Here is a 24,403-nt window from a genome sequence, read left to right on the forward strand (position 1 = left end):
TTTCTCCTGGATGGTGGTATCAAATCTATTTCTGTTTATCCTGCTTCAATGAGCAAGTCTGTCCCGCCCACCTTGTTCTATCAGCCAATAGGAGGGCAACATTGCGGTAGGATTTAAAGTATTTTCAAAATAAGATCATCCGTGTTGGAAATAACTCCACGTTTATATTCTGTATTGAATGTACAGGACGCGTACTTTTATTTCGACACGTGTGTGTTTTTTTGGCCGGAAGTCCTTTGAATAGTCGCAGTGTCGTTGGCGGATAGATTGCATCAACAATGGCAGCTCCCAGTAGGAAGCAGACTTTAAGGTTTCTCAGCCAGTTGGGAGCATTTATTTTGACCCGGTTCGGGTTTTGGAACTGCTTCACCATGTTGATGTTGTTTGCTGAACGAGCGGACTCAAAAAGGTAAACAGGTTTGGAGAATATAGCGCTAGAAACGAGCTAGCAAGCTAGCTAACGGCAGTCTAACGCTGCGTTTATCAGCCTTGATTATCAAGATGTTTCTCGAAGCATTATATAGTTTGACAGATATTATTACTGTACAATATGCGTGCTAGTCTAACTTTAATATATGCTATGTTCAAAGTTCCAGCTAGCTTCATGTTAGCCAATTTAGCTGGGGTCTATTTTAGCAAAAACCTCAGACGTAAGTTTCCGCCATATGGAGTTGTTTAAATTAAAAAGACAAGTTATATTTAGCCTTGTCTGTAATTTCCAGTCGGAAGGATAAAAGGCTGTAATTTATCCTGGTAGTAATGGTGGTTTTAATCCTAAATACACTGGGCGTGTATTGTTTCAGTCTGTGGTGGGTTGGTTTGACTTGGACCACCACACCCCTCTGAATTGTCCTGTAATTATATCAACCTTTTTTACCTGTCTGCCTCTCTTTGGGGGATATTATTCCATTCTATTACTTTGTTTGTACATATATACCATGACTTTGTTGACACACTACTTTGACTTTTGTAGTACTATACTATACATTTAATTGACACATTACTATACGTTTTATGACATATGATACTATGATGTTTTAATAAATGTTTAATTACCTACTATACTATCGTTATTTGATAAATATTGAATTACATACAATTTAATTACATGTTTTAACATTCTATACTATGGCTTTCTTTTTTTTAACATACTATATTATGACTTGTTATTAAATGTTTTAGATACATGTTTAATGACATCCTAAGATGTTTCTATGGAATACCTTTACCATGACATACTATTATCATTTTTACTAGAATATTTAAAGAGATTCTATAATATGCATTCTTTTTTTAATATGATGGATACTTCATTGACCTCAAAATTGTGAAATTCTTGGGAAAATCTATAAACACAGCGCGCTCCTGCAACAAGCTGCCAACTAGCACGGTGCCAACAGGGATCAAAATATATATATATATATACTTAGACTTGTTTTTACTGTACTTTTAAAGTTTTTTTGCATCCATTGTCCTCTCCAGGAAGCCAGACATCCCTGTCCCCTACCTGTACGTGGACATGGGGGCTGCGGTGCTGTGTGCCAGCTTCATGTCCTTCGGGGTGAAGAGGAGGTGGTTTGCAGTGGGCGCCGCCATACAACTGGCCGTCAGCACGTACGCATCGTATGTTGGAGAACAAGTGCACTACGGGGACTGGCTTAAGGTGAGTTAGCTTCTGTGGTTTGGAGTCACAAAGCTAATGTGCAGTAACGCACAGGTATTATTATACACCAGTTATATCAAATATAAAAATGCAACTCGTGCATCAAGTGTACACAGTCTTTGCCAGACTCCCTGTGTATTCCCATTTTGATTCAGTATCCCTGCTTTCTAATGTCAGTTATGGTATACATTATTTAGTTTTTTTGGTAAAACTCTTAATGTTGATTTAATGTGTATTTTGTTCTATTTTTAAAAACAACAATGCTGCTGTGACAACAATGTCCAAACCTGGCTTAAATTGCATCTTTGAATGAACCTTTCATACTAGAGATGTTAAGATTCACCGATTCGCATCGGTGCACCGGCATAAACGTTCAAGATGCGAGTGCACCGGTTGAAAGAGTGCACATCGGCTACAGTTTGGGTTGAACCGGGTTGAACTCGCGATGCATCGATTGCGTAGCGTCTTTGCATCGGTAAAAAACCATTCATATAAAAAAACCATTCATATAAAATCCCCTAATCTTGTCAACGCTCAGCAGATACGATCTTTGATATCTTCGCCACTACGGAGGCCGAGAGTCTCAGTTATCAACACACACGGAAGTCGAGGAGAAAGAGAAACACAGCGCACCGAAAAATACCTACAAATCAAACGTTTGGCAACACTTCGGATTGTTCAAGAAAGACGGTGTAATAGTCCTTTATGCTATATAGTTGACCGCAGGTCATGGAGAGTAATAAGGTATCCGTAGACCTTTGTATGAGGTATCTTTATTACTTAACAGGTCTATAGCCATGATACATAGATCCGTCCTAGATGCGGGCTTGCATACACACAGTATCACTCCGCAGCCGCACCCCATCAGTAACGTCCTGATGGTATATGTGCGCGGCACTATATACTACAGACGGTCAACTTGAAAAATCGCTCGCAAATTGTTAACGATGCCGAGCCGATTTAAAGTACACAAGTAGTACGAGGAACTTAGCGACGCACATAAAGAGGCGACATGGGGTCTGCGGCTGAAAAGAGAAACCTCAAAGTTAGACATATGAGTTAAATCACTCAGTGAGGTGTTCTGTCAGAGAGAGTGGTGTTTAGTTTACAGCAGCCTGTGACGGCCAATAATAATTTAAATGTATTCCTCACTGTAAGCAGTTATGAAATACCTGTTTGTGAAAGGTTATTTGTATTATTTATTGTTCATATAGAACCCACTGCTTTCTGCTCACTGGTGAGTTAGCCTATGAATGAGTGTTAAGCACATCAGGCTGGCAGCTGGATGGGCATTGCTCTATGGTAGCTGTTATTTGCACATTGTTAATCATGAGCAATGCATCCTTACATTGTTTAACTGTGAGGTGTTATACAATTGTACTCTGGAGAGCTTTTAAAGGTAAAAAAATAAACGGCATGATGGGATGTGCAGTACCAAATATGTAAAGCACTTTTTTGTTAATGTATGATTTGCTGCATATAAGGAATAAAACAAAAATCCTCTGTCGTACCAAATTGAAGTATCATTATTTTTGCATCGTGTTGAATCGCATCGTATCGCACCGAATCGCATAATGTTGAATCAAATCGTATCGAACTGTATCGCAACAGGGGTGAATCGTATCGCATCGCCTGGTGTTTCAAATGTATCGTTAATGTATCGTATCGTGGCAACGTATCGAGATGCGCATCGCATCGGCCTCAGTGATGGAGATGCACATCCCTATTTCATACACATAAAGACATCACAAGACATTGCTTCCTCACAGTAAATCATTGAAAGCCAAATAACTCTTAGGGCTGATACAAATTAAATGGAATAACCCTTAAATGGAAATAAAATGAATTATGACATAAATACAAAATGATTCCCATGTTAATACAAAAGTATTCCAACTTTTCTACAATATAATATTCTACTTTTCTTTTTTCGTCCTGATGTAGAAGTAGTTGGTTTTGTTCGATATTTCTATTACTGTCAGTCTCACCCGTCTCACCTCTGACTCCTCAGAAAGATGTCAAATCTCTCCGTAATTGGATATGTTTGAGATTTAGATCAGTTTTGAAATATTAAAAATAGATCCGTGTCACACATGAGGGGAACGTGGATCTGGGTCACACTTTATCAGAGATTCACACTGTAGGATAGACTTGTTTATGTTGTTATTTCAGCCCGAGTGTTGTTTCCCGGCAGGTTCGGATGTACTCCAGAGCGCTGGCCATCATCGGAGGCTTCATGGTTCTGGCCAGCGGGGCGGGGGAGGTGTACAGACAGAAAGCCCGCAGCAGATCCCTGCAGTCTACTGGACAAGTGTTCCTGGGGGTCTACCTCATCTGCATGGTAAGACCCACACTCATTGTATTTATTTATTTCATTATTGTCTGAATGAAGATAACAATTCTGATATAAAAACACATTGAGACCAACACAGAACCAAAAAAGTCACGCAATACATTTTATTGACCAATTGTCAAAAAGTGCATTTTTTGAACAGACACATTATATTTCGATGCCCAAAGCAAGTGTTGGTCTAAATGGGATCAAGCATTAGAACATGTTGGGGACCTTTTAGCAGACATTCTCCAGTTCTACTTTTTAAATGTAGTAAACTGAACATCTTTTGGTCATAGGATTTGTAATTTTACAGAATAAGTTATTAATAAAGAAAGTGCTTGGTTCATTATTTGATAATGATTTACTTATAGCAGCCATTATCCTTACAAGCCTCTTTATCTTGCAGTCACTGTTCTCACCAAAGTTCTGCTGGGCTTTTCTTGCAACCACTACATGAAATAATCTTATTTGAGATAAGTGTACAATCGCATGATCACCATTTCTATGAATGACAATAGGCTTGTTGGCCGTTTATTTCTGAACAAGTCAAATAATAAGATAAGATGAAACTTTATTTATACCCTTGGGGAAATTCAGGCGTTAATAGCAGCAACAGTGTCAGAATGAAAAGCAGGATTCACACAGGGTAAGAATAAAGATCAAATAGAATAGAAATTCAAATAATAATACAGCAATAATAAAGTAACTATTAAAACAAGATCACACCATAAAAAGTTGTGCATTTGTGTGAACATGATACATATATTGACATAAGTGTGCAGATGAGAGTACAGGTTAAAGTCTTGTAAAACAGTGCAGGTGTTATGATGTTATGATAAACCCACCTGTAACACAATATCCCCCCCCCCCCCCAGGTGTACTCTCTTCAGAACAGCAAAGAGGACAGAATGGCCTATGTGGAGCACATCGTGGGGGGGGAGATCACGCTGACCCTGCTGGAAGTTCTGTTCGGGGTGCTGGCTCTGGCCTTCCTCTCCGGCTGGTACATCCGCCTGGCGGCTCAGGTCCTGGCCGTGGTGTTGCCCCTGGTGATCCTGCTCATCGACGGCAACCTGGGCTACTGGCACAACTCTCGCAAGGTGGAGTTCTGGAACCAGATGAAGCTGATCGGGCACAATGTGGGTATCTTCGGCGCTGTGCTGATCCTGGCCACTGACGGTTGAACCCTCTGGGCTCTCACAGAGAACTTTAACAGACCCAGGTGTCAGAGGGGACTGTTGGCTTTACGCAGCAGCCCGACTTGATACCCAAAGCTGCTGCCGCCGCTCTGCGACCTCAGGGCTCGAACACTCCAGGCTGAGACTGTTGGGTGTAAGCAGCGTCGGTTGTCTTTGCCCACCAGTTGGTATTTTTGCTTTTGCAAGAAAAAGAAAAAACACAGGCTACCTTTTTCGCAATTTAATTATTTATTCAGATCCATGTTTACGTTTCTGTCTGTTATGCTCTGAAACATGACGCTGAGTATTGATACTGTATTTACTGAGAAAATACCTTCTACAAGGAAGGTAGTCTTAAATGGTATAATATTTACAAGATATGGGTTTGCGAATAAAGGGAAACTTAAATTATACTTATGTTGCTTTTTTTAATGGAATGGGGTTTTGTTTATTTGTAATAAACAGTGTTTTTGACGCTTTTCTCTCGTGCAATCATGTGGTTTTCAACAAATGTAATTATAACATTTTAGTCACACTTTATGAAGTACATCCATTAGGTCAGTGGTTCCCAACCAGGCCTCAGATGATTTGAGGCCAAATATAATATTTAGACTTTTTTTTTTTTTTTTTCATATAATTGCAAGGCAGTACATGATTGTCACTAAAAGCCTTGTCTCTACATTACAATAACATATACAAAATAATTGATTAATTAATTTTAATAAAAATTCAAGTTAGTATTAAAGGCATAAAAAGACAGAAATGTATAATTCTTTCTTTAATAGAAATGTTTCTTCTGCCTGTAAAGTGTCCAAACCAGGCTTTTCTGGATAAGCGCATTTTTAAAACATAGTCATTGTCCATGCCGGTTTCAGTTGGATTATTTGTCACAGTTGCTCCAATCAGATCGATCTCCTCCATTTTGTAGATTATTTACGACTTTTGAATCCACATAAACACATCGGCAAAATCCGGCTTACTTTAAGCACGTGTTTTTAAACAGTTTAATCCCTTTGTGAATTGTTTCCACTTCCGCGCTGTCCTTTAATTTCTTCATACAGTGGGAATCCAAATAAATTAATCCTGAGTCCAATAACCATCAAAGTCACTCCAATAGTGCTCCTTAATGACGCTTTCATCCTCCTTTAACATCCAGTTTGTGACAGTAGTTGTAGCATTTTTGAGACTTTTAAACTTGAATTACCGCTGTTGCGCACCCCCCCCCTTCCAACAGGAGTCATTTGGGGGGGCTCTTGGGAAAAAAGGTTGGGAACCCCTGCATTAGGTTACATGCTGAAGCATATTGTCCATCTTTGAATTATTAGTTCATTAAAATTGTGTGCAAACTAATATAACGGCAATAATATGTATCTATTAGTCCATCACCTGACCACCGTAACTATGCTTTAAATGAACAGTTTTGCACAGGATGAAAGGCTGAATGAAAGTGCATTATGGTCTATATTTGATTTGACAATCTTAGATTTACAGTCTATGGTTAGACATTCAGTCCAGTCTCTTTCCACGCTCCTGCAATAGATCCTTCCTTCAAGAATGTTCTAGTGGGATGTTTTTGTAGAAACTGTTTCAGAAAGGTGGTTGCTCTGTATGCATATATTTGGTTTTATTTTCTCCAACCCATTTACATCTATGAGGTTGGAATTGATACCAAATGAACATCTTTCAAATGGATCTTATCATTAGAACATTCATGAAGATAGAGTTACTCCCAGAACTGTTTCATGAGACGACACTTGTTTGGCTTTATTTATTATGATGTGTTTTGAAACAATACTTTAATATAACATACTATGGTATGACTTTCATGAATATGTTTTGAATTACTAAACTATGAATTGTTTAATGACCTACTCTAAAATTATTTTTGTTCTAACCTTTTACAGCATACTGTACTATGAATTCATATTTAACTAAATTAGTCTTTGTTATGTTCAATGACTTTCCTTTGGACATGCCATACATAACATTTTATTATTATTATTGCAACATAATGCACTATCATTTTAATGACATACTATATGTATTGTGTAGTATTCATGTAATACTATTTGTATTAAAAAAGGAATAGTATAGTGTGTCCTAAAAGTCATGCTAAAGTATGTTGTAAAAAGTCTAATGTAGTTTGTTGAAACATTTGAAGAATCAAAGTATAGTATACTTAATTTCAGAAAAAACTGCAAAGTATATCATGTCAAAAATATCCCAAGACAATTCATGGCAAAGTATGTCCAAGATATTAGAAAATAACATAGTATACTATTGCGAGAAATTCATAAAATAGTATAGTACCCAAAAAGGCACAGTCTATTATTTTAAAAATATTTTTGAAAAAGGCACAGCATATTATTTATGCCGAAAATATTGTGGGAAAAAGCACAACATAGTGTATTTTCTCTAAAATAATTTCATCAAAACATGTCGAAAGAAAAAGCAGTATGTGGAAAAAATGTGAATAAATCCAAATAGCCAATATGAAGTCCAAAACATCTCTAAAATGACATGGTGTGTTATATCAAAATGTTTTAAAAGAATTTCAGAAACAACATATGTTGGAAATATCAGGGAAAAAACATAGTAGGCCTATGTCGTTTTTTCATCTTTTTAGACGTACTTTCCTATATCGATTTTTCTGAAATTTAAAAATACTACTGTTTTTTTGGCATATTTTCGACATACTATACGATGTGGTTTTTAATATATTTTCGATATACTATGTCGTTTTTTCTGAAGAATTCGACATACTATATATACTATGTGTATTTTTGCATAATTTGACATACTATACAAAAATATCAGAAAAAGTATATAGTATAGTGAATCATAATCATCGTAAAAAAATAATAAATTCAGTATGACATTTATTTTTTATAACTTTAATGGTTACCTTTTCTGAATGTTCGAAGTTTATTTGTGAAATATCCGTCACACAAATACTGTACATCCTTTTCATTCCATTGATAAAATATAAATACATAAAGACTTGATATATTGTAGACTTTTCAGACGTCAAGTGTGAGTGTCACAAAAACACAGGATTGTGTTTGAACTGAAATTAATACTGTCCAGTAATAAACATTTGACTGGGTTATTCACACAAATTATTCTATTACGCTTTGTTCCCGTACATTTTGAATCATGCTGTATTGATACAACAGTCCCATGAGTTAAAACAAATGAACACTGTCAAGTTAAGCTATCTAACAATCAAAGTATAGTTAATAAGTGTTGTTGATGTTACCAGTTAGAATTTGCCATCAGGTTTTTTTAGAGACAGCGAAACCCAGCCCGAACACACACACACACACACCCGCAGCATGGCTGGGAGTTTGTGTGTGTGCTCACACACCGGGTCCTTCTCACTTCGGTTAAATGGATTCCTTGCGTCCCTCACTTGCGTCGTTTCCCTGCGTCTAGTCCCTCCCACCAGGGAAGCATGGAGAGACGCAAGAGAGGCTTCTCAATTCTTAAATTTCCCCTCCTCGACTCCCCTCCTCGAGACTTAGTCCCGCCCACAGGAGATGCGAGCAGAGGACCGAGGAGGGGAATCGAGGAAAGAGGAGGGGAAGCAGTAGACGTTTAAAGAAATGAGAACTCCTCTCCTCTGAGTGGTCATATTAAAGCGACGTCCGTTCATTATTACGTGGCATCAGCTGCCTCAGCTGTCGAGTGTTTTGTCATAGCACTGTATTTTATAATCTCTGTTAGATCAGCTGAACATTGTTCCCCCACATATTTACTTTGAATTAATTGAGAGTGCGGTATAATGAGACAATAACAGGCTACAGATGCGGACACACACACACACACACACACATATATTTATATAAATATATACAATTTAAAGTATGAGAGCTCAGCACTCTCATAATAACGTAACACAATCAGAGACTGGATATATCCCCCCCCCCCTCTCTCTGGTCGCTGAAATGGGGAATTGAAATTACGGGCCAAAAGTTGTATTTACAAGTAGGCCTATTAAAAGTAAGCAGAGGACACCAAACCAACTGAGACCGTCTGTCCGCCGCATCTACGCACAGTACAACACACACTGTACCACACACACACCTACACACTGTACCACACACACCTACAGCTCCTAAAGCATATCAGGCTACAGCCGTTGTGTATTTTATTATGTGAAGCACTAAATGGTCTTAGAAAAATATCGACTCTTTGTTTGTAGTTATCTACTAAACTAAAGCAAATAAAGAGAGTAGGCCTGTTATACTGAGTGATATATATTATACACACTGCTCTGCTTTCTGCACGGACCTTACAGCTGTTCTCTCTGGAAACTTCGCGACGCGATGAAAGCAGTTTCTAAAATAATATCCAGGGGATGCATGCAGAGCTGTCATTGGCTGAGATAAGTCCGGCCGTGCGTCACGCCTCCACCGTTCCCGGAAATGCATCCGTGGAGGAACCATCACTGTATCCTCGGTTATAGCTCCTCCAGAGAGCCTCCTCGATGCTCGATCCTCGGTGTGCATTTAGAGACATGAGATGTCCTTCAAAATGGCGCGCTGAAATTCATTTCCGGGTCACTACCGGAGGACCGAGGAGTCGAGGAGGGGAAATTTGAGTATTGAGAAGCCTCTAAGGAAACCACGAGAAGCAGGGAAATGAGTTTTAAGAGCAATGGGACGTCCTTTCCTCCGGAGCGTCACGTGAAGCGACCTCCGTTTGTGATGACGCTGCACAGCTGATCGTCTGACAGCAGCTCTGTCCCCGTTATTTCCACACACTCCCCCGCCTCTGTTAGTACACATTTACTGACACAAACATTTGTATCATCTGTTGTAGACCCAAATAAATCAAATCAAATAAGAACTCATTCTCAAAAAAGATAAACGCCATTCTTAAAATGTATAAACGAACATTAGTTAGATTAATATTGATTAGAGTGCACAATAGAAATAAAATAATTGAGAGAAGAAAAAGAGATATATTATCTATCAAAACCCAGTTAGATTAACATTCATTGGATTGCACACTTTGTGTGGATATGTAGCACATTAAAATTTTAATAGCACGTAATGACTGACTGAATGGAAATGACAATAAATGAAAATGTAAAACGAAAAAAGCGATCATGAAAATGTTTCCAAAAAATGAATAAAATGATTTTTGACCACTTTGTTGTTCAGATATATCACATATTTGTAACTAAATGAAACAGGAATTGAAACAAAACACGGTATAAACTGAGGAGTGAGTCCCGTGAGTTTCATGTGTTTTCTTCACTCCGCTGGGAAACTGCTCTCATGTCAAGAAGCATGAGATCAGATCGTTTTTGTCTTAGCTGTTTTAACTTTTAAATGCACTGGAAGGCGACCTTGGGTGTCCTGAAAGGCGCCTCGAAATAAAACGTATTATTATTATCAGTGCATGTGCTGCATCGTCCAATCAGAGAGCGATACACAGTAAGGGGGCGGGGCGAGTGTCTGAGGATTTAATCGAAGGATGGTCTGGTGGTTCCTCGATTATAGCTCCTCCATTATCGCTCCTCGCTCTTCGTTCCTCGATCCTCTGGCAGAAATAAGACCATTGGGACGCTACTCAAGATGGCGCAGACAAATCAACTTCCGGTGATACCGAGACCGAGGAGCGAGGAAATGAAAAATAAGAGAAGTGAGAAGGGCCCACCGACTCACAGCCTCACGGAGCTGCAGCTGAGAAAAGATTGAGTGTGTGAGGAAATCCGCCGATTGGTCCATTTGGACCAATGGGTCCATTTGGGTATGGGCACGTCACTGTACCCAGGAAGAAAACAATGGAAAAGAGAAATGTCCAACGAGGTCTTTTCTGTGTTAGAGTTGTACTCGCTACAGGGTGTACTTTGAGGGTTTGTGACTCTGCAGACCGTTTACATGCAGAAAAACCTTCATAACACACAAGGGGACGGGTAATAACCGGAAAAGCATGACATGAACAAAAGAAAGCTGTAAAGGCGATTACAAATATTTAAGGTAAGTGGGTCCTCAGGATGCTCCTTACTAAGCATACGAATGGAGAAGTGTGGGATACCTCACAGAGGAGCGAGCAAGGTCAAAATAAAGAAGTGAAATTCATTTCTCTGGTCTCTCTGAGTCGTCCTCAGTCACAGTTTGCACGTTCTTCTTGCTGTTGCGCTCGGCTTTGACCAGCGCCCCGATGACAGCCAGCATCACGGTGATGGTGATGACGAGCACCGAGGCTGTCTCAGCGATACACAGCTGGCTGTCCATGGAGGCCAGGGAGCTCCCGGCCTGCTGCTCCGGAGCGTGGCACACGATGTCCTGGTAGTCGTCCACATGCAGGTGTCGAACGTAACTGATCTTGGAGAAGTCCCGCTGCAGTTCGCAGTCACAGGTCCAGCGGTTGAGGGACATCTGGAGGTGGGTGGAGGTGGTCTGGAGCTTCAGGAAGGTCTTGAACCGGATGTGCTCCAGCTGGTTCCCCCGGAGACTCAGCAGGGTCAGACTGCGCAGAGGGGCCAGAGCATGGGTCTGGATCAGGGAGATGTTGTTGTGGCTGAGCAGCAGAACCTCCAGGCTCTTCTGCCGGCTTAGCAGCCCGTCAGTCAGCACGTTCAGCCGGTTCCCCTCCAGGCTCAGGACGCTCAGGTGGGTCAGGCTGCTGAAAGCCCCCACATCGATGGTCCAGATGCAATTATAACTGAGGTCCAGTTTCCTGAGGTTTTCTAAATCCCTCAGGGAGGATGAGTGGAGGTGCAGCAGTAGGTTGTGGTCCAGCTGCAGCTCCTTCAGGGAGGACATGCTCTGGGAGAAGTCTGGAGGGAGCCCCCGCAGCTGGTTGAAGCTCAAGGCCAGCTTTTCCAGGAACTGAAGGGACGACAGAGACTGGAAAAAGAAATGTCACCATTGTTTTGGCCTTTTGAATTTAAGTGATTTAAGTCACCATTTTGAGGTACTGATTACTATTAGGCCTTTGCTTCCTTAAACTAATTTCAGGGGCAAATGTTACTCTCCAACCTTAATTAATAGCACATCAGAAACAGCCAATTTGTCATTCCACAAACAAATGTGTTTTGACAATGGCCAATTATTGTAATCATTCATCAAGGATAAGTGCTAACCATTTGATGAGAGCTTTATAAGTGTAATGAATGTTAATTTCTCGGCCAGATATTGATTTAAAATGTACAACAATTTGAGGATGACACTTTGGGCTCAGAGTACATATTTAGATATGTTTTCTAACATTGAACAGATTAAATGTGGGGGAAATTATCAATAGCTTAATAGATGTCACCAGCTTCATAGACAATACAAATAAGTTGCCCAAGTTCACAGCTAGTTAATACTTTGAAGACTAAATAAAAATGTTACATGCAAGCTGGAATGGAAAGAAAAATGGTGCCATTTCAACTAAACCTGTAAAAGGTACCTCCACCTCCAGTCAGCAACATTGAAATGCTGCTTACACATGTATGCACCATTATTGATTAAATCATAAAGTATGACAAGCCCTTTGTCTGAATTACGAGTACCTTTAGTTGATGTTTTAAGTACATTCAGCTCTTAAAACGTACCTTGTATGTTTCTAGTACGTAGCATACGGCTAAGAAAGCTTGATTTCTTTCTTGAGGTATAATTTATTTGACATGAGTCATGGATGTATATGGATCCTCCACTGTAGTATTATATGAGATGAAACGGTGTTGGTACCTGTGGCTGCAGGGTCTGGATGCTGTTGTTGGACATCAGGAGGATCTTCAGAGACCACAGCCCCACGAAGGCCCTGCTGTGCACTTCGGTCAGAGAGTTCCCCCTCAGGTCCAGCAGCCAGGTGCCGTGGGGGACGCTGGGGGGGACCCTGACCAGGGCCCGGGCACGGCAGTCCACCAGGTCAGAGGACTGGTAGCAGAGACAGTGGCTGGGGCACAGCCTGAAGCCCAGCCCCGGGGGGAGGAGGAGGGGCAGCACCAAGAGCACCGAGCAGCTGACGGACATTTTCAGTTTATATCTGTGTGATGCTGCTAAAAGGCATGTTACCTTCTCCCTACCAAGAGAGGCTGATATTGATGTAACCTCGGGAAATTGTCGATGAGCGTACACTGGACATTCCTGATTAGAGAGGGATTATAGGCTTAAACAAATAATCACAAAACGTAACCGTATCTCGGGAGCAAACCAGGCCAGTTTTGGATCCTCTCCTAAAATAAGGATTTACATCTGCTGCTCTATTTGGATCATAAAGCTGTCCTTTTATATTGAAGCAGTTACTTCATATTGCCATGTCTGCATCACATTACAAAATGTAAGATTATATGGAGTTCTAAAACTGAACTGGGGATGAATGCTTTACCATTTACAATGCGATATAAAAAGTACTCAAGATGCAGCACTTGGATTATTGGGCAAAATAACCCCTGCTTAAATTTTACGTTATTTTCTAATAAAAACTCTAAAAGCTTTTGAAATGGGAATATTTGTGTAGTATCGATGTCCTCAGTACATTAAATTAAATACTTTAGTACCAATTATCAGATAAATCATGACACGGAAGGAAATTGCAAAACATATTTTCACTACTTTGACATTTTATAGACCAAATCGACCAAAAGCAGCTTTAGAGTAATCGGAGGCTTAACACATTTAAATGATTCATTATGAACAGCGATGGCTTCAGGTTCCTGTAATTACATGGCTGCATCACAACCAGGCTACCAAACAATCTGTAGAGAGAAACCTGAGCATTGTCCAGAGAAACCTCCTCTGATGACGAGAGGGGACAGCCTCATGCCCCCCCGAGGAAAAGTGATGTCACGTTGAATTTTCAAAAACCCCACAAAGTGAAACAAGCTTAGTACTCCACCCTCAATAATGCCCAACAGTTGCTCAGAATGTGTTCAGGAGTTCTTCAAAAAGTTGTTGAAAATTACAGTCAGAATTTTTGTTACTTTTATTTTAGAAAATGTCCTTTAAAGTGTGGCATTTCAAGTCACATTTTGTTTAAAATACAGAAAATACAGACAGTAGAACATGGATACAGCAAAAAAGGAAACGATGACAGAAAATAAAGCTAACAAGCCTTTCTGACTGCTCTAGTTTTCTCTTTTTGAAATGGAACTGAAGGCAAAGGAAGGAGGGCGGAAAAAAGAAAAAGGCTTCAGGGACAGGAGGGGGTGGGGGTGGGGGGTGGGGGTGGGGGGGGCAGAATGAGACAAGTTAGTTAAGGAAACTATGGTTGCTTTATGGTTCATGTTTAAATTATTCTTTATAAAGTCTAATTTAAGATTTAATCTTTCCTCTTTCTTTTTTGTCTTTTTTTTTCATTTAATGGTATTTTGATCTTCTGGATCCAGGGCCCACAGCGCTGCTCCTTGTGGTCTCGGACTGAGGACAAGGAATGCCGAATTAGTCTGGCAGTGGGAACAAAACCCCCGCGTCGCCTTCCCCGGCCGACCCGCGCTGCCAACTCAAGAAGATAAAGTGGAGTCCTTCTGTGTTTGCTGTGCTTGTGAACGTTGCATGGACTTCTGACTTTCCACGTCTCTAAAATGTTTCTCAACCTGCAAGAACGAAACCGTGACATTAAAAAAAAACCGGGGACACCATCTTGTGAATATCTAATTTAAATCATATCAGGACGTTGCTGTACAGAGAGCAACAACGTGAAGCAGGCTATACAGTTTTACAAAGCGTTTCAGCGCGATATAAAACAGTTATTCAGAGACAGAAGGAAATACATTATAGCACTTCACACAAATAATAACATGGAGGGTGTTGATGCTGGGGAGGTATGCGCCAACCCAAGAGCTTTTTCTGCCGGTCGAACAGCATCTGAAACCAACTTCCTCTACAGCTTTCCAAAGATGGAGTTTGGGGGGGCTGTGTCCATCAGTTTCAGTAACTATGGGAAACCGAACAGACAGGGCTTCAATCAAGCTTTCTTGTCTCATTCCCAACTTTTTTGTGCTTTTATGTGTTTCTAAGTCTCGTTTGGTATGTCTTGCTTATAGTTTTAATGCCAACTTGGCCAGTGCTTTACAGTTCTTGACACCCAAAGAGGAAGATGGGAGGGATTAACCTGATTCAACCCAAACTCCGAAAGCTTCTTTTTTAACGAGGGTATGTTTAGCGGTAGAGGGGACACATGTTAAGCTGAATCAACTAGCTGATTGCTCTAAAAGTCAAGAACAAAACTTAATTTCAACACTGTTTTGATGTTGAATTCATCATTTCAGACTTCCTTTGTAGCTAAATGCAACACTGTTCCCAAATGGGAGGATTTACTTACACAACAGTAGATAGAGTATCTTTAGGTTATGCTTATTGGCTAGGCTATAAGGCATTTATCTAGCAAAAGAAGCCGAGTCATTTTCAACTAGAAGTGCTTAAAAAGCGCCACACAAGAAAGTTGGAGCACTCTGGGTGCAAGAGAACAAGTTGTGTATTGTTGGAGTATTATTGTAAAGATAGGAAGCATACTTACTATTTTGCGTACATGACTTAAAGCGCTTCCCTCTTTGCCTTTGCAGTTCTCAACCTGGTAAGGCGGCGAGATTACGACGTCGTCCATCACAATAATGTTCTTCTCCTGCCATTTACAGTCTTTGATGCTGCAGAGGAAAGAAAGATCATCACACCTGCAGCTCAAAATGCTACGAGACACGACAGGAAATCACTTTCATTCTGTTTCACTCCGCTGTCGGAATGTCATTACTTTGTTATCATTGGCACAGTATCCACTAAATCAGGATATGTGTCATGCGGGATAGAAAGTTCATAAGTTTCATAGTTTAATGCCTTGATCAAAAATGAGACATCAATTTCCTGTGATTGTGACGTTGCTCTCAAAGTAAAGTGTTGGAGCGTTTAATAATGCAACAAAAACAAGACATTGTGTGATTGTTAAAAAGATATTTTCTATTGCGCATTTTTTCTCCTCTAGTCAGCCAAATCCTGAATGAACAAATAAAGCGTCTAAAATAATAATTCCGTTTGTCAAATCGTGTCTTAAAAAAACAAAACGTTTTAACTGAATTGACAGAGCTTAAAAAGGTGAGGTCATATTGTTGGGTCATCCGGAAAGAGGGGAAATATTTAGGGGTGAACAAATACGAGTGAATGTAAAGTTTGTCTGTGTCCAAGTACACAATACCTCTGAGGAAAAAACACTGTCATTCATTCATTCACGAAAGCCTAACCAGGGTTTGGGAATGCTAACAAGGCACAGCTGGGAGTACTGCATCAACTGCATCAGTTGCACTTTAATGCCTGAACTATTTAAATACCCCCAACTAAATATTTAATAATCAGAGCTCCTTTCCATTTGATAAAAGCAGCAGCCTGTTTCTGCCGAGTTGTCAGATTATTTTCAATTATTACTTGTTGAGCTCTAATGAAAATCATTCAAATCCCTCTGGTTCCTTTCTTTATTAGAGGTTAAAGGATGTGTGTCAAGGTCAGATTGGATCTTGAAGACTTCTCAATAGAGGTAAGCCGTTACACTTTATACTTTCTTAGCATTTCAATATCAGCGTTATTTCATCTTAACGACACGTGTTGCTCTGCTGAGCGACCTGCAGCTCTTACGTTTTGTGAATGGTCTGGAATAGCTGTTGGCCCTCCACAGAAACCCCAGCACTGATTGCATAGGCTTGGGACAGCTTGTCCTCCTTTTCTGACCGTGCTCGATTGGCAAGCTGTGGAGAGTGGAGCAGAGAGGCATTGTTAACATCAAACAGTGTTTCATTTGACAGCTTTGAACAGGAACAGCTTTCTATTCGCATATTACAAAAATAACAGGACAGTTTCAACATTTGTCCTCCTAAGTCTTTCGGTAAATCTAAATATTTAGCTGTGAGACACATTTTCCAAATCTGATTTGCATACATACTTGCACAACAAAGTGATCTCTATCACTGGCTGAACAATGAGAGTTTACATTTCTCTCCCAAGGGGGTGGAGCTTAGAGGAGCTCTAACTCAGTAGAAAACACCCTGAAAATGCCACCAGGGTTAACACTGGGTTTGTTTTATAGCTCTGTCTATTTTTTAATAAGTATAAGAGCCATCGACAATAATCTGTTTTGATTCTATTGGCATGAACTCATTCAGGGGGCTGGATCCTCAGTAGTCCATATTTCTCGACTAACTAGATCACATCACAAGTTAGCGAGGACGGCAAAGGCATATCATTTTTAAGCCTCGTTCTAGCAGAATCTATTATGGCTTGTAAGCTCTAATATACGTACACATGTACTGACCATATAAAGTCACTAAATATTAAGTGACTGCCTCGTATTTCACACGCAGGCATCCTCCTTGGTACTGAAGACCAATGAAAAAGCCAGATGATATCAATCAACATTTTACTTTGAAGTTGGGTAGATTCACCAGAATGCACCTTCAGATTTGGTCAATTTGAGACGAGCGGGCGGTGCTTATGTTCATCCTCACATTCACCTATTGGAGAGGCTCTCAACTCTTTACAAGATAGAGGAAATACCTGGAAAACCCACAAGCATGTTCCTTGGAGTTATTTGACCAGTTTTATACTTTTATTGTCTTAGTTATGAAAGAAAAGCAACAAAAAAGCCTTAGAAAGACGTATTTAACACCATTGGCAGACTAGTTAAAGATTTGTTGGATTAGAACATAATATATGAATTACTATAGATATTAAATGAAATATTTGACTTTCAAATGAATATCGAACTAGAATATGTATAACTGTTCAAATGAATGAATCTGAACCTTCCACACTGACCCTTTGGGGAAAGTCAGACAGACTCAACAGAACAGCTCTCAGTCCCATCACACTCGTGATTATCATCACACTGACACAGGAGAAGGACAGAAAGACGTACCTTGCTAACATTCAGAGATGCTAGTGGGGGTGGGGTCTCGGTGCGGTCATTAATGATGTCCACATCAGAAACATAGGCTAAGTTGATCAGGATGACGTCGTTGAGGTTCGGCTTGCCGCTGGAGGAAGCACATTCTTGGAAGGAACTAAAGTCAAGGCACACAACTTCATGACAATGCATCACAAGACAAAATGACTATGGAGATCATCTGACCCCTCAGGAACCTGAACACATGCAGAGGAGCTGATGATAGGGAGAACACTGGCCACTAACAGGCGGTGAGAGGTGGTGCCAGTTACTGAGGCAAGGGGGTGCACTTATTTCCAGCTGCAAATAAAGTATCCATTTGCTGTGATATACCACTGACTTTAAGGGAAATTAAGCAATGCTTACAGCTGGACTTATTTAACAAATTATTTAACAAATAAAATAAATGTAGCCACTTAAAGCGCACTGGTTTGCTTTTAGATTAAATCCTCCATTCTTTTCCTAGAAATATACTTTTGAGTGAATGAACAGCAATACAGGTACATCACATTTAACAAAGTAAAGGAGAATGTGGCAAATTAATTTCTATGAAAGTGTGGGGTTCTAAAAACCCTACAAATCCCAGGTATCGAACACACTTGCCTGGTCTGTAATACAGGAAGGGCTTGTCAGACTCATCAATGTCATTCCAGCAATGTGTACAGCAGCCAGGCTTTCCACATATTTAGGTGAGATTTACAATATATTGAAGGCATTAGTTCACACAATGACCTTTACTTTTGTGGCTCACTGATCCAATAGAAACAAACAAGTCAGGGTCAGAATTTGACCTGTTATGACAGTGAAAACATTACATGTTCACTCAAGTGGCATACATACATTGCTCATACTTTCCATATTGCACGCATTATGGTTTCATTATGAGCTGCATATGCTTAGATTACATCTAAACCCCATTAAAAAAAGCTTAATAGAAATGTCCAGGCTGTTCTAGTTCATCATCTCATTCAGATGGTTTAATTATGAACTAATTAGACTCATGTTGATTCAGTTCTTCTTGGAAGGGACTGAAGTGTCACACAAACCGAAAGGCCTTTGATGCCAACTGTCAAACCATCGCTGTGCATCGACTTCATTCCTTTGGCGGTTCACTCCACTGACTTGACGTTAACTACACCTCAAAAATATACATGAATGTAAATCATGAGTGGGTCCAGCATTCCACCTAAATAATGTGCATTTTATCCGCACACATACACACGATCAATGGGTAGACAAGATCACCAGCAAGCTAATGTTGGTTGTAATAAGCTACTGATGTATCTTCCCCTGGAATTCTGTTGAAATGACACAGAACTGTAACATATGTCACCCTATATTAACTGTACAATTACAGTTCCACAAGGGTCGGGTTGAGACGTGGGGGAAAAGGCCAGCTGATAAGCTCCGGAATGCTAATACCGTTAATTGAGCTAACGTTAGTAGCGGCGGTGTGGGGTTGACCGACAATTAGCATGTTAGCCGAGCTACTAGCAACTTGATTGTAGCGTGGATAGGAACTCAGTGTCCATTTATCATTATGTTTTTGAAATCAATCGTTAGTTTGTCCAAAAGAAAGGCACCACAAACTACATAGAGTAAATGTGTGCACGGGAGCCGGGGCGAGGTGCCCTGAATGTCAGATAGCTTGCTAACTAGCAACGGTTTGTGCCTGTTGAGAGCAAACAGCCATGATGCCTTACTAGGATTCGTTGCCAGATAGTGATCCATGTTGAGTTCTGGCAATACAATGAGTGGATTCACAACCCATGCTCTTTTAATGAGATAACGTGAAGCATTGAAATGACCCGATAATACATGCAAAGCCTTTAACAGATGCAATAAGGATGGGCGACTACCTTAGAAGGGAACACATTTAAAACGGACAAAGATATGTAACTCAGCTACCACCAATTACGCCTGCGCGGATCACTATTTGACATATTTTCGGTTACCCTACAGGCCCTTGCAGCCAGGCAGGCCAGCGAGCCGGCCGCAGCTCGAAACAAACAAAGGATACTCAGAGTCAACATCTTGGACTGGTAGTCAAACGCGACCACTTCTCCTTGCAGACGTTGGCCCAAGCAGGTGAGGCAAGAGACATGGCTCCCGACGCTGAAATACTCCCCCGGTCCAGGAGCCGCCATCTTCTCCGCCAGGAAACCGGAGCGCCTGCCTTACGTAAAGCAACGCGATGTCGTAGTGAGGCGAAACCGGGGCGTGTCGAAGTACGTCGCGTTACGGTCATTCAATCTAAAACGACGAATTATATTCACTAATGAAACTATGTTGTATCCCCATGTATATGGTAAACCCGCATGATCCCTAAATAATTAAACTGTTTCAATTTTAGACTTCGTTCGAATATAACTGAAATCATCGAAGTACAAAGTTGTGGCTTTGTCTCCCATAAAGTGGCGCTCTCTATTCATAGGGCTCCCCCTACCGGTGATGTGACGGCACTGCTAGCTTTGCTGCAGCCACCCCTGAATAACTCATGATCAGGATTACATTTTGATTATTTTTATTCACATCTAAGTAGTAGGACGAAAGCATGGAGGACATTCACACCCAAGGCATCTGGATGGCTGAAAGTCTCCAGAAGAGGACGATGAGCCAAGAAAAAATATGGCTGGTTATCACTCATATTGGAGATCCCAAAGCAGCCTTTCTGCTCGTCTTTCCTTTCGCATATTTCTTCAGCAAACGAGCTGGAGTAGCTGTGCTTTGGGTAGCAGCTATATCGGAGTGGTTAAACTTGGTGTTTAAATGGTAAGGCACAACACATATGTTTATAAGAACATGGTTTAATGCGGAGCTTCTCTTCTCTGTTTTGTTATGTTAGGCATCTCAAACATATGTTAGCAATGCATGAAGCTAAACGTGCTGTTGACATTCAGATTTGTTAATGTTAGGTAGATACCCCGACTACTATTGTGCTTTATCATTATTATGACATTTTTTAAAAAAAAAGCAAAAATGAAGTTAGAAACAATTGTATTATTTATTTAGTTTTCGTTGCAGTTTCGAGACCCAAGGCAATTGCAGTTCAACACCGTCTACTGTCCGATGTGAAACAGATAAAAGGCGGAACCCTTTATATTCAGCAGTACAATTACTCGGCATACTAGGCATTTTGTAGTAGATACAATTACAAAATATATTTAACATTGGTAACGGATCACAAGAGCATACTACGAATAGCTATCATAAATACTTAAAAAAAACAACAACAGATTATTTGCACAACTGTTATTGTAGGATGTTATCTGTTCAGAATGAGATGGGACTTAAGGACAGGGTACTCAAAATTGAAAGTCAAATAAGCATTAAATGATTGTCGGATAAACAATGTTAGGACAAACAAAGTATCTTTAATATACAGTACAAAGACTAACTGAAGTAATGTTGTTTCACCATGTGGTACAGTTGGTGAAAACAGACCAAATGGATATCAAATTGCATTATTCTACTTAATGTGTGGTGAACTGATTTCTTTACTAGGATGCTGTTTGGAGAAAGGCCATTCTGGTGGATAGGGGAATCACGTCTGTTTGTCAACAGAGAACCAAACGTTCTCCAGTTTTCCTCAACATGTGAAACAGGCCCAGGTGAGCAGTCATTCAATACAACATATTTTAATTTCTGTATAAGTCATAGAACGAAACCTTAATTCAGTGCAAAGTCAGAGCTCTAAAGCTGAACTCCGTCTCTCAGGGAGTCCGTCGGGACATGCAATGGTGACGGCAGCAGTCTGGTGGGTCGTGGTGTCCACACTGGGGTCCTTCCTGTACTCACGGACTCACAGGTATGCCCACTTCAGATAAACAAAAAGAAAAGATTCACAGATCAAACAAGTGGAGATCATCAGAGCTATTGTTTCCCAAATGAATCCCGTTATTTGTGCGTCTCCAGTGTGGTGTTATCGGCTGCTCCCTACCTGCTGTATGTGGTGATGCTGGTGGCCGTTGGAATGTCCAGGATCTTCATCCTCGCCCACTTCCCTCACCAGGTCATCGCTGGCTCCATCACAGGTCTGAACACAGTTTGAAGCACCTGCTAGAACATGGATTGTGTGTAGGGCATATGTGTAAAATCCTCTACCTCTGTCTTTATAATTGTACATAAAAACATTGATGCATGCTCAGCAGAACGTTGCTTAGCGTACTTCTGTCTGTTTCTCAAACCAGGGGTGTGCCGATGGCCATCTACTGTAGGTTATACACTGACTATGGATACGGATGTGATGTGGATATTGTTGACAGTACCTTTTACAACCCCACTCTAAATATGGAATTATCACTGAAATACTCAAAACTGTCCATAATTACCATAAAACCTCGGACTCTTTGATTTGTAACAATTCCCACTGTAGTCTAATCCACTTTTCAGACCAGTTTTAAAGGAATGGAAACATATTTTAGGTTAAACGTAGATCTATTATCTAACATTAGATTTCAGCATACCATGGAGGTAATTTTCCATACAAGTAAAGAACAAACACGGTATTTTCCTTGGAGATTTTAACCTATAGCGTTCTTTTGTAAGGCTTCATTCTGGGGGTGGTCCTGAGTCGCAGAGTACCTGAAGGTCGCCCCCTGCTGTTCTTCTTCAGCTTCAGCATGGGCCTGCTGCTCGGCACTCTGTTGCTGCATGCTGGACTGCAGCAGCTGGGATTGGACCTCTCCTGGTGAGTCTTTCTATAACATGTATGTGTATTGATGAGTCTTATCATTGTATAATAAGCTCTGTGAGGTGAAGCTGTACGTTGTTCTTGTTTCTATCTATTCCACAGGTCTATTACTTTGGCTAAGAAGTGGTGCAGCCGTGCAGAGTGGATCCGTTTGGACACGGCCCCGTTCTCCTCTCTGACTCGAGACTGCGGGGCCCTCCTGGGTTTGGGGCTGGCCCAGTACTGGAAGCCTGGAGGGTGGTCTCTGCCCTGGGCCCCCCGGGCTCTGTCTCTAGCCATTTCCTCTATGGGACTGTACCACGTCAACCGTCTGCCCCTCCCGGTGCGACCTCAAGGCCTCTTCTATAGCCTGTTCTTCATCAAATTCGTCATTGTGCCTCAGGTTGTCATAGTGCTGGTGCCCGGACTGGTTTACCTTTTCACGCACAAAAAGAAGAAGGACTAGAAACTACAATAAGGACTTTAGATTCTAGGTTTCTGGAGGCACCTTTAATGTCTGTCTATTTTCAAATTCATGGTTGTGTTAGATACTCCAAATTAGTTTTTGTTCTCTTATAATTCACATGGCATGAGTCTTCAGGTTGTTACTTCATGCTCCTTCATTCTTGGCTTTCATTTTACTGAATTCTTGGGGTTGAATCTGATTTGAATTCTCTTCACATTTGCAGTGAATACAGCAATAATAAGTGTTGATAAGGTGGTATTAGGCCTCAAATAAAATGTTACCTGACTTTGAAACCTAATTTGGCGGGGTCTGGCTCTTGATGGTTACCAGGCTGTAGAAAAACCTCTTGTTGATCCTTTGCACTTAAAGATTAGGCCAAGGAAAATATCTGGTGAATCAGAAAATGTTTTTCTTCGTGAAAGTCAGGACCATTGTTCATGAAAATACTAGACATGGTTAAAACAGCCAAGAAACTTCAAACCTACAATCATTGAGACTTTACAATCTTCAAGAACATTTAGAAATGGTTAATGTTACCTAAGAAAGGTCAAAAGGGTTTATCAATGCATTCCTATAACAATGCAGCAGAATCTGAAATACCTTCTTTGTTTATTCTACACTCTCCGTCCCTGTCAAACCATAGACTGTATATATAGTCAAAACCTGGTGCATATATTACCCACAATGCAATTCAACCACCAACAGTTTGCTTCAGACATTCAGGTGTGCTATGCTAGCAACGGCAAATATAGCCTCAAGCCATTAGCCTACGTCACTTGAGGGAGTTAATCATATTTTGCGCGGCTCTGTTGATAGTGAACAGACTTTGATGTGTAAAATAAGTACACCTAAATGTTTGAAAGTCCACAATGTTAGGTATAAGGTAACATTCTGTGCACAATTAAACATTAAGACTTAAATTGATCATATCTAGGGGAAAAACACCATATTTGGGCCAAAAAGGTGCTGCTACTTTGGTTGAAAGGTCAAAGATGATTGAACACTATAAGACATGTATCTCTGGGAGTCACATTGCACAGGTTGGTACTCTGTCGTCACACTGCTGTTACATTTAGTTTTGTGGACCAAAATCCACCAAATTATCCGTGTATGTAATATACAATTATTCAGTAAAATAAACGACTGACATGCAGGCCGTGTTTCAGTTGGTAACCATTTATAAATATGTTCTTTTTTTTCTCCATTACATAGGTTTGACTGT

General features: G+C 40.5%; 4 protein-coding genes across 5 annotated transcripts; 2 read left to right on the top strand and 2 right to left on the bottom strand.

The window, feature by feature from the left end:
* The first annotated feature begins 240 nt into the window (after positions 1–240).
* tmem101 (transmembrane protein 101) lies at positions 241–5,655 on the top strand. The gene is made up of 4 exons (XM_034217978.1): positions 241–409; positions 1,483–1,663; positions 3,858–4,004; positions 4,874–5,655. The coding sequence occupies exons 1-4, from the start codon at positions 279–281 to the stop codon at positions 5,180–5,182; spliced, it is 768 nt and encodes a 255-aa protein (XP_034073869.1). The 5' UTR covers positions 241–278; the 3' UTR covers positions 5,183–5,655.
* A 5,392-nt stretch (positions 5,656–11,047) lies between these two features.
* On the bottom strand, positions 11,048–13,842 carry LOC117547371 (leucine-rich repeat-containing G-protein coupled receptor 5). The gene is made up of 2 exons (XM_034218078.1): positions 12,868–13,842; positions 11,048–12,039 (listed from the first exon to the last, which is right to left on the bottom strand). Exons 1-2 carry the CDS (start codon positions 13,150–13,152, stop codon positions 11,266–11,268), a joined length of 1,059 nt encoding a protein of 352 aa, XP_034073969.1. The 5' UTR covers positions 13,153–13,842; the 3' UTR covers positions 11,048–11,265.
* Positions 13,843–14,086: 244 nt separating this feature from the next.
* On the bottom strand, positions 14,087–20,239 carry lsm12b (LSM12 homolog b). 2 transcript variants are annotated; one of them, XM_034218080.1, is made up of 5 exons: positions 20,064–20,237; positions 18,017–18,150; positions 16,741–16,850; positions 15,638–15,764; positions 14,087–14,714 (listed from the first exon to the last, which is right to left on the bottom strand). In XM_034218080.1, the coding sequence occupies exons 1-5, from the start codon at positions 20,188–20,190 to the stop codon at positions 14,622–14,624; spliced, it is 591 nt and encodes a 196-aa protein (XP_034073971.1). In that variant the 5' UTR covers positions 20,191–20,237; the 3' UTR covers positions 14,087–14,621. The 2 variants fall into 2 exon arrangements, with proteins under 2 accessions (XP_034073971.1, XP_034073972.1); XM_034218081.1 differs by lacking the exon at positions 14,087–14,714 and adding an exon at positions 14,721–15,055 and having other exon boundaries at positions 20,064–20,239.
* A 92-nt stretch (positions 20,240–20,331) lies between these two features.
* On the top strand, positions 20,332–24,335 carry g6pc3 (glucose 6 phosphatase, catalytic, 3). Its single transcript, XM_034218079.1, has 6 exons — positions 20,332–20,815; positions 21,548–21,654; positions 21,761–21,851; positions 21,959–22,077; positions 22,592–22,733; positions 22,839–24,335. Exons 1-6 carry the CDS (start codon positions 20,598–20,600, stop codon positions 23,179–23,181), a joined length of 1,020 nt encoding a protein of 339 aa, XP_034073970.1. The 5' UTR covers positions 20,332–20,597; the 3' UTR covers positions 23,182–24,335.
* Positions 24,336–24,403: the final 68 nt, after the last annotated feature.

This window comes from Gymnodraco acuticeps, unplaced genomic scaffold, assembly GCF_902827175.1.
Source record: "Gymnodraco acuticeps unplaced genomic scaffold, fGymAcu1.1, whole genome shotgun sequence".
In the NCBI taxonomy this organism is placed as follows: Eukaryota; Metazoa; Chordata; class Actinopteri; order Perciformes; family Bathydraconidae; genus Gymnodraco; species Gymnodraco acuticeps.

Bases quoted from the DNA above. Each gene is read 5' to 3' on its own strand.
- tmem101 (XM_034217978.1), top strand. From the start codon at position 279: ATGGCAGCTCCCAGTAGGAAGCAGACTTTAAGGTTTCTCAGCCAGTTG. The intron at 1,664-3,857 runs GTGAGTTAGCTT...GTTTCCCGGCAG, and splicing joins ACTACGGGGACTGGCTTAAG to GTTCGGATGTACTCCAGAGC. The intron at 4,005-4,873 runs GTAAGACCCACA...CCCCCCCCCCAG, and splicing joins GGGTCTACCTCATCTGCATG to GTGTACTCTCTTCAGAACAG.
- LOC117547371 (XM_034218078.1), bottom strand. From the start codon at position 13,152: ATGTCCGTCAGCTGCTCGGTGCTCTTGGTGCTGCCCCTCCTCCTCCCC. The intron at 12,040-12,867 runs GTACCAACACCG...TTCTTTTTCCAG, and splicing joins TCCAGACCCTGCAGCCACAG to TCTCTGTCGTCCCTTCAGTT.
- lsm12b (XM_034218080.1), bottom strand. From the start codon at position 20,190: ATGGCGGCTCCTGGACCGGGGGAGTATTTCAGCGTCGGGAGCCATGTC. The intron at 16,851-18,016 runs GTACGTCTTTCT...CACTCTCCACAG, and splicing joins CATCTCTGAATGTTAGCAAG to CTTGCCAATCGAGCACGGTC. The intron at 14,715-15,637 runs GTAAGTATGCTT...TCGTTCTTGCAG, and splicing joins TAAGTCATGTACGCAAAATA to GTTGAGAAACATTTTAGAGA.
- g6pc3 (XM_034218079.1), top strand. From the start codon at position 20,598: ATGGAGGACATTCACACCCAAGGCATCTGGATGGCTGAAAGTCTCCAG. The intron at 20,816-21,547 runs GTAAGGCACAAC...TTTCTTTACTAG, and splicing joins TTAAACTTGGTGTTTAAATG to GATGCTGTTTGGAGAAAGGC. The intron at 21,852-21,958 runs GTATGCCCACTT...GTGCGTCTCCAG, and splicing joins CTGTACTCACGGACTCACAG to TGTGGTGTTATCGGCTGCTC.